Here is a 9,437-nt window from a genome sequence, read left to right on the forward strand (position 1 = left end):
CATGAAGAGTTTGCTATAAAACAAAGGAATTACAATATGGTTAAGGTCTTAACTCCAAAAAACGTATTTCACAAAAGGCCAAACAAGGGTATATAAGCTTTATTCTAAATAATCTATAAAATATTATAATTATAAATACAATGCTGTCTCTCTTTACCCTTTTACAAGTTGATATTCAGTTTATGTTCTAAGCACAACAACACGCAGCTTTAATGCATCTAATAACATATTTAAACAATTGCAGGTGTCAATTTCCCAAAATTAGACATCACTTTTGGTCATTACCCCCCCCTCCTCAAAAAACACAGAATAGCCACGGTATATAATATCGTACTTCAATTAAATAATTAAAAAAACACTCAGACATTTCTCAAAATATCTTCTTTTGTTGTTTTACATAAGAATAGTCAAATCAAGGTTATGAGTGACATGAGGGTGTATAATTGATGACAAAATAGGTGAACTTTCTCTTTAAGACATATATCCCTGGTAGAACCATTAAGGCTTCTGTGAAAAAAATAATTGTTTTGTGAATTTCTTCAGGTGTGTGTAGTACAGGTTTGTGTAGTACTCCTCAAGAACACTCAAGTGTGGTCTGTCGACGTCCAGCTTTAGCATGTTTCCCAGTAATGGCAACGGTTTTGGTCCTGGAGGTTCGTTTCTGGACCCAGAGAACAGGTGATAAAGAATCAGGAGCAGAATAAAAGTACAGATCAACACCCCTGTGATGTACGTAATCCTGTAGAACAGCCATATTCACAAAAACAACACCCAAAAACACAAGTCTATGCAGGCTTTTGCTAAGTGAACAAGAGTGGGCGTGGCTACCTGGCTGCATTACGTAATGGAGGCGGGGTCTCATCAAAAATGTGAAAACAAGCGTAATTTGAGGTTGAAAACAGTATTAAGGAATTGAAATATGATGCAATATAATATGATTATAATATTAATATGATTTTACTTTTAAACTATACTTAGAATTAAGAGGTAAAGTATAGACAGGAAAAATATTAAAACAACCATCTCCGCTCCTGCTCGTTTCGGTGGTACGTTATAATTAATGTTTTTCTGTACACATTCATAGTTGGTTTGATCAGATTACAAAATGCGTGTAATTATTAGCACGAGAACAACCTAACAACTGTTTTAAACCTTCAAATACATATTATATTAGTATAATATAGTATAGTATATTTGAGTCGGGTGCATTTACGGGTGTTCGACCAGCAGATGTCCTCCACGAGCTTCGACAGCACACATTTTGACCGCTACGTATAAAAAATACATATATAAAAACGTAACTATCTATACGTACATACTTACAGAACACTCTCAGTAAATTTGTCATAAGCAAAGGCTGAATTTTGACTGCCGGTCATCTTGCGCAGGCATGTATTTAGCCGCGCTTTGACGTCATCGAGCCGCGCCGGCGAGGTCCTTTCGCTCACAGTACGACTGTCACGCCTCAGTTTCCATCATCTATAGGTCAAAGCAGCAATGATTCGCTCAGTATCTTTACTCAAATACTCTTTAAATCTTTCTCAGCGGGCTCATGTCAGGCTGTTATCATCCAGCAGAGGGATAACAAACAGAATAGTGCCCGCGACGTTCACTGGAGGTACATGTTTTAAACGTTTTGTTTATAAATTAATTGTGTAACATGTGTATTCAAGTCACCAGAATAAACCAGCTTTGGGGAAACAGGGATTTTAGTTTGAAAACATGAATTTGACAGATCATAGTGTGTTATTCATACAAATTTGCACACATGATTTGTGTTGAGTTGGAGTTTATTGCAAAGTTGAAAAATACTGTAGTATTGGTATGTAGTTTCGCAAACTGTAGTTATATATATAGTATATATATATAGTTTATAATATAGTGCTATAGTATACACTTTGTTGATGTACACTACAATATTCTGTACTATTAACAATGTTGAGTTGACCACTATAGTGTCATTTAGTATCTATGAAGTATACAAAAGTTATTTTTTCATGTGGGAGTAAATAACTGTGTTGTTTATTACATACATACTATAGATCCAATCTTACGTAAAGAGTGTTAAACATCCATAACCAACCTAACACAAACCCATTATCAAACCCAAAAGATCTATAAAGAATCAGTGCTGATAGTAATTCTGTTATTTTTAAACAGCTGACACCAATGGCAGACATCAGCAGCATTACGGCAGACCGGTCAGAGTCTGGAGCTCAAGCTGTACCGGTGCCCGTGTGCTTCACCGCCGCACATACAGCACTCAACAAGTAGAACCTGCAGAAGAAGAGCAGCTCCACAGCATCATCAGTGACACAGAGAGCATTCAAGGTACAAACTATTCGACTGTATCTATTAACTATATGTTGTTTTGAATAGTTCATTCAAAGAAGAAATTCTCTTATTGTTGATTTACGTATGACATAGTTACTGCGATGAACAGACAATCAGATATTTAAAATGGATCTATTTTATCAGGATCCTTCTCCAAACATGAGTTCCAAGCGGAGACGAAGAAACTGCTGGATATTGTGGCCAGGTCCCTGTATTCTGAGAAGGAGGTAAAGAATATTAGAGAAACAAGGCATTCATCTCAGTTCTGTGAGCGTCTGAATCTTGATGATGTTTGCACTGTTAGGTGTTCATCAGAGAGCTCATCTCGAACGGCAGTGATGCGCTGGAGAAACTGCGGCACCGGATGATGACATCAGGTGGTGACGCAGCAACGATGGAGATCCACCTGCAGACAGACGCAACCAAAGGAACCTTCACCATCCAGGTCTCGTGCACCAATGAAACACCTTGATCAAAAAACACAGCATGTTTCAGACCGGCTCGAATACCAGATGATGCATTAATACAAACAAATCAAATGATAACACAACTTTCCATATGAATTGAATTTCAAATATTTTGATTCTATTATTTATAAACCTTACTTAGAACATCATGTTGTCTTCCGAAACCACATCTGTGCATAATATCTAATATCATAATAAGAGACAGTTGTCCTTCATGAAATGCTTTCATGCATCTGCATATTGACTTAATTCTTTTAAAGGGATAGTTCACCTAAAAATAAAAACTCTGTCATAATTTACTCACCCTTTTGTCATTGTATGACTTTCTTTCTTCCGCAGAACACAAAAGAAGATATTTTGAAACATGTTGACCCCATTCATTTGCATTGGTTTTGTATCCATACAATAGAAGTGAATGGGGATCGGTGCTGTTGGTTACCAACTTTGTTCAAAATATCTTCTTTTGTTTTCTGCGGAAGAAATAAAGGATTGAAATGAAATGAGAATTTTCATTTTTGGCTGTCATCGACTCTTTTTTCCAAGCCAATAATTTAGTTATTCATTCACCTTCGGCTTTACAACTTGTCAGACTGCTTCCATTCACACACGGCAACATTACACACTGGATGACATGTAGTTTACACGATCTCGTAATTGATACTCTTTTAAGTCATTAGTTTATATAATTGTGTTTATATGAGAATATTTAATTTGACTATGAATTGATTTTATCGCAGAATATCTTAAACATTTCTTTGTCTTTTTTTCTCATATGTCTAGGATACAGGTATTGGGATGAGTAATGAAGAGCTGGTTTCTAATCTGGGCACCATCGCTCGGTCTGGATCGAAGGTGCGTCTCATTGAACCGTGACTGATTCCACCAATGAGATTCGAGCACCTGGACATGATTTCTTGTTTTGACTTTCTGCATCTCTCAGGCGTTTCTTGAAGAACTTCAGAATCAAGCGGAGGCCAGCAGCTCCATCATTGGTCAGTTTGGTGTGGGTTTCTACTCCGCCTTCATGGTGGCTGATAAGGTGGACGTTTACTCTCGATCTGCTGAACCAGACGCTCCCGGATACAAGTGGTCCTCAGATGGGTGAGCAGAGTGAGAACAGCTGTGATGAAAAACCAGATCTGATTTGTTTTAAATAAAAAAACGTGCCTCTATTGGGTTTTGTGCGTCTGCAGTTCTGGATTATTTGAGATCGCTGAAGCTTCAGGTGTGCGTCAGGGCACTAAGATCGTGCTCCACCTTAAAGACGACTGTAAGGAGTTCTCGTCCGAGGACCGCGTCAAAGGTTTGACACACGCCGACGACATCAGCTCAGACATATTAGCTTGAAGAAGAAAACAATTCAAACGACTCCTGTGTGTGTTTTTATTTCCAGAGGTTGTGACCAAGTACAGCAACTTTGTCAGCTTTCCGATCTTCCTGAACGGACGACGGCTGAACACACTTCAGGTATGAGAAGTCTTACGATAAATGACCTCTGACCTCTCTCGAGCATGGATTGTCCTGACCTCTCTCTCTCTTCACAGGCGCTGTGGATGATGGAGCCCAAAGACATCAGCGAGTGGCAGCATGAGGAGTTTTATCGGTACATCGCTCAAGCTCACGATAAACCGCGCTACATGCTGCACTACCGCGCCGACGCTCCACTCAACATCCGCAGCATCTTCTACGTGCCGGAGATGGTGAGTGTGTTGGGACAGACGGACACAATGAATTCTGTGTGAGTTTGTAACATGTCTGACGGGTTTGCATGTGAGAGCAGAAGCCGTCAATGTTTGACGTGAGTCGTGAAATGGGATCCAGCGTGGCTCTGTACAGCCGGAAGGTTCTGATCCAGACCAAAGCCTCAGATATTCTTCCCAAGTGGCTTCGCTTCTTGCGAGGTGAGCAGAACATCCAGCCAAGACACAATTCATTGAACACATTCTTGTCATTCAGGAAGAGACACTGACGATTTCTTTGCAATGCAATCCTGTATCGCGATAAAGCATCATGATGTCATTTTGTTTGGGCAGGTGTCGTAGACAGCGAAGATATTCCTTTAAACCTCAGTCGAGAGCTGCTTCAGGAAAGTGCTCTGATCAGGTACAAACCCTGTGTGATACATCTCCTCACACCATCCGTTTCATGCCTCCGAGAGTAACACTCATGTCATCGCTTTCAGGAAACTGAGAGATGTTTTACAGCAGCGGATCATTCGCTTCTTCTTAGATCAGAGCAAGAAAGATCCGGAGAAGTACGCCCGGTTCTACGATGACTACAGCCTGTTTATGCGTGAGGGCATCGTGACCACAGCCGAGCAGAGCGTCAAGGTACGTGCGGTCTTCTTTTCTCTTCTATAATATATGTTTCTGTGTTTCTTGGTTTGTAAATGGATGGTGTTGTGATGTGGCAGGAGGACATCGGCAAGCTGTTGCGCTTCGAGTCATCCGCTCTTCCCGCCGGACAGCAGACCAGTCTGATGGAGTACGGCTCTCGCATGAAGGCCGGATCCAGGAATATTTATTACCTGTGCGCGCCGAACCGCCACCTGGCCGAACACTCGCCGTACTTCGAGGCCATGAAACAAAAAGACATGGAGGTGAAAACACACGAACACTAAACAAGTTATTTAGAAAAATGTCTTCAGTGTTTGGTTATCAATAACCTTCAAAATATCTTCTTTTGTGTCCTGCAGAACGACACATTTGTTTTGCGTAAACCATGTCTTTAAATGGTCTAGTCCCGGTTTGTTCTTATAACCTCAATAATAGTGTTAGTGAAACTGAATTCTGGGTAACCAGACTAGGAGTCAAAGTGAGCCGTTGCTGTGGCTGTTTTGTGACGGTCTGGTTCTTCCGGCAGGTTCTGTTCTGCTTCGAGCAGTTTGATGAGCTGACGCTGCTTCACCTCCGAGAGTTTGACCGGAAGAAGCTCATCTCCGTGGAGACCGACATCGTGGTAGATCATTACAAAGAAGATAAGTTTCAAGACAGCAAAGCTGGTAAGTTATCAGAACAGTTGAAAATCTCGACTCGTGCCGTGTGTTGAGACCCCGGTGATGATGTCATTATGTTGTGCAGAATCTGAGAGGCTGACGGAACAGCAGGCCGAAGATCTGATGGCGTGGATGAGAAACTCACTCGGACAGAAAGTCACCAACATCAAGGTCACCACATTGAAACACGCTGCATTTATCAGTGAAAGCCTCAGCGTTCACTACATTAATAAACATTTGAGAAAACTGATGCTTTCATTGGCCCGTGCGTGTTTGGTAAATAATGTGTGGTACGTTTGTTCCTGTAGGTGACCCCGCGTCTAGACACACACCCGGCCATGATCACAGTGCTGGAGATGGGAGCCGCACGACACTTCCTGCGCACGCAGCAGCTCGCACGCAGCTCGGAGGAGAGAGCGCAGATCCTGCAGCCCACGCTGGAGATCAACACCGGGTACACGCTCCCATAACCTAAAGATAATAGATTCAATACATGACAAAAACTCAACTACAATGTTTATTGGGTGACACGTTCCAGAAAGGTTAACGGTAGTTAATGCATAAGCTAGCATTATCTTTATTTTAATATTAACTAAAACATTTTTTTAAACAAATGTATCTGTTAAAATGGATTAATGCACAATGTATTGCTTTTATAAAACGAACAATTGCATTGGCGTTAACTAACATTAACAAAACATCAATGATTTACAGACACGACCTCATCAAGAAACTCGACGCTTTGAGAGACTCAAACTCTGAACTCGCTCAGATGGTTCTTGACCAGGTGAGAAACATGTGACTTTCGCTTTATTTCCTGTATGATTTAGATATTTAACTGTGGTTTGTGCATGAGTTTCATTGGGTTAAAAACATTGTTTTTTCATACAAGATTTACGACAACGCCATGATCGCCGCTGGGCTGAATGAAGACCCCCGTCCGATGATTTCTCGTCTGAATAAACTGCTCACACAAGCTCTGGATAAACATTGAAGCTCACGCTGTATCTCACCCCGCTGGACTCAGTTTTACTATCATTGGAGCTGTACACGGCTCTGCCTCACCACCTCACGCCCTCAACTCAAGATAAAGTTATCTATATAAAGACTTGAGAATCTGTGACATCTGTGGGTTTGGTGGGAGTCACAGTTTATCAGCTGTAAAGAGACCATTTTTTCATTTGTCTGTCTGTTGTCATTGTGAAGAAACTGAATGAGGAAGAATCTGCTGAAAATTGAACTTTGTGAGATGAGGATAATGTGTTGTACTAGGTATTAACTGTCCATCATTTAAATGTTTTGTCCAGACGTTGTCTGATTGTTTCAACACATAAATTAATGATACTGTAGTAAATTTAAGGAGTGATTAGATCTCAAATACATAAAATTAAAGGTCTACACATTTTTCTTAGCCTGTTTGAATGTTTTTTTTTCCCACTTTTATTTATGTTTGTCTTTCTGGACCTAAAGAGCATTTTGACAGAACATTTCACTACATTTAATAGGACGTGCTTTTTTTGTAGTTTTGTGAATACACATAAATGTTCATGTGTTTGGACGTGGACAAATATAATGCGATTCCCTGTATCTAGTTTGTGCTAAAGTGTAAGTAAAGATGAAGAGGGCAAAATTAAAGTGAACTAAAACCCCCAAGGGCCTGTTTCCTGGAAAGGGATTAGTTTAGGTCAGGACTAGGCCTTAGTTAAATTAAGATATTTAAGTTGTTTTTAAAAATGTTAGGGTGTGCATCTTGTGACGACACAATCGCATTGATATACTTTAAGATGTGTCAGCAAAAGTTCTTCAAGACACTTCTAACATTTAAGTTAGTCTGAGACTAGTCTTAAGCCCTGTCTGGGAAACCACCCCTATATTACAAATTTAAACCAAAGATGTCGTTGACAAAACTCCTGTTATAGTTATTGATCATTGGCGTTTAGCCTTAAGATGTATATAAACATATGAAGTGGACATGTCTTTAGATGCTGGAAATTTGTATCAGTACGTTTGTTCCCCAGGAATGCAAATATGACATATGAGCTCATAAAAGATAATACATATAATTATGTACAATAATACATTTAAAACATTTTTTTAAATAATGTAGACTAGCATGTAAGACATTAAAAACTTTTACAAGTTGTTTTATATCTACTGCACATGTGTGTGGGCTATGATGCTTATAAATCCACTTATACCGATCATCATTAAGAACTGGCCCTATCCTTCTTATATATAATAAAGTTTTCATGAACTGATAGGGAATCTATATTTTCTACATTTCTTATCAAGCTTGTGAAATGCAGAAACATAGATGTAGTGCTTCATTCAATACGTGACAAAATGAGTGCTTGTAGTTTCGTGATTCAGACAGAAGGGGGCGCAGTGAAGCCATCTGTAAACGCATACTGCGATACTTCATTTCCTCTACATTGCACTGATTTTACATTTAAATTAGGTTTAAAATCCGCTTTCATAAAACATTCTGGTATTTATTCTCCCTAACACAAAACAATTCATATTAAAAAAAAATTGAAGAAAAGCTTAAGAACCAGTGACATGTTGGTACATTATCTGACAAACAACTCAGATGGACATTGACTTTCAAAATAAAAACGTGGAAATAAGCAGTAGCAATAGAGTCGAAATACTTCATCTTTAGTCCCAAAGTTTATTGCAGCTCGATAAGAGTTAAATAACTAATGAAACGTTCCCCTTTTTAAAATAGGCTACGTCATCCTTTTGAAAAAAAGAGCATATGCTGATTTGATGTTTTGATGCTGGTTTGTGCTGGTTTAAGCTGGTCCTTAGCTGGTAAAACCAGCATCAAAACATATCTAAACCAGCATATGCTGATTTTAGTGTGAATTAGTACCATACATGAAATCTCACAGAAAAAATGTAAGCGGTATTTCTAAAACATTTGTAAGCCTCCCTGTCACTTGTCACAGTCATTTGACTGCAGAGGAATCCTGGATTAAAATAATCATTGACCTAAGAAACATCTAGACATTAATTATCCTCAAGTAATAAAATAAGGGCTACTCATCCAACCTTTATAAAATTTAGAAACATCAAAAACTTAGAAGACAAAAAGTGAGGACTGAAGTCCAATGATGTAAAATGGGCAGGGGAGTGTTTGTGCTAAGGAAAGTGTCCCAAGTTTTTGTTGGAACCCCCAATACTGTCAACATATTTGTGACAAGTATACTTCCAGAGTCCAGCAAAACCAAAACATGCATCCTAGGGTTGCAGTCACAACCCTGTTGAAAAGAACATCATATGCTGGGTTAGGTGTGTTTTGATGCTGGTTTGACCATCTTAAACCAGCTAGCTCATGACCAGTTTAAACCAGTTAAGGACCAGTACATGACCAGCATCAACACATACCAAACAAGCATATGTTGGACTAGGTATGTTTTGATGCGGATATGATCATCTTAAACGAGAGAAGGACCAGCACACGGCCAGTTTAAACCAACATCAAAACATACCAAATCAGCATTTGCTGGGTTAGGTATGTTTTTATGCTGGTTTAAGCTGGTCCTAAACATGTGCTGGTCCTAAGATTAAACCACCTAAGGACCATCTTAAACCAGCATCGATACATACTAAACCAGCATATGCTGTATTTTTCAACA

At 39.4% G+C, this 9,437-nt stretch overlaps 1 protein-coding gene across 1 annotated transcript; it reads left to right on the forward strand.

Annotated features, from left to right (window-relative positions):
* Positions 1-1,427: 1,427 nt before the first annotated feature.
* On the forward strand, positions 1,428-7,207 carry LOC130427003 (heat shock protein 75 kDa, mitochondrial-like). The gene is made up of 18 exons (XM_056754044.1): positions 1,428-1,618; positions 2,161-2,331; positions 2,479-2,561; positions 2,639-2,779; positions 3,582-3,653; positions 3,742-3,902; positions 3,995-4,104; positions 4,195-4,268; positions 4,346-4,501; positions 4,582-4,702; positions 4,835-4,904; positions 4,984-5,131; positions 5,215-5,400; positions 5,664-5,802; positions 5,882-5,967; positions 6,105-6,250; positions 6,511-6,583; positions 6,689-7,207. Exons 1-18 carry the CDS (start codon positions 1,498-1,500, stop codon positions 6,788-6,790), a joined length of 2,160 nt encoding a protein of 719 aa, XP_056610022.1. The 5' UTR covers positions 1,428-1,497; the 3' UTR covers positions 6,791-7,207.
* Positions 7,208-9,437: the final 2,230 nt, after the last annotated feature.

This window comes from Triplophysa dalaica, chromosome 7, assembly GCF_015846415.1.
Source record: "Triplophysa dalaica isolate WHDGS20190420 chromosome 7, ASM1584641v1, whole genome shotgun sequence".
Lineage (NCBI taxonomy): Eukaryota > Metazoa > Chordata > Actinopteri > Cypriniformes > Nemacheilidae > Triplophysa > Triplophysa dalaica.

Excerpts from the sequence above, each read along its gene's own strand:
- LOC130427003 (XM_056754044.1), top strand. The coding sequence starts at position 1,498 with ATGATTCGCTCAGTATCTTTACTCAAATACTCTTTAAATCTTTCTCAG. Across the intron at positions 2,780-3,581 it reads AAGGAACCTTCACCATCCAG|GATACAGGTATTGGGATGAG; the intron begins GTCTCGTGCACC and ends TCATATGTCTAG. Across the intron at positions 5,968-6,104 it reads AGAAAGTCACCAACATCAAG|GTGACCCCGCGTCTAGACAC; the intron begins GTCACCACATTG and ends TTGTTCCTGTAG.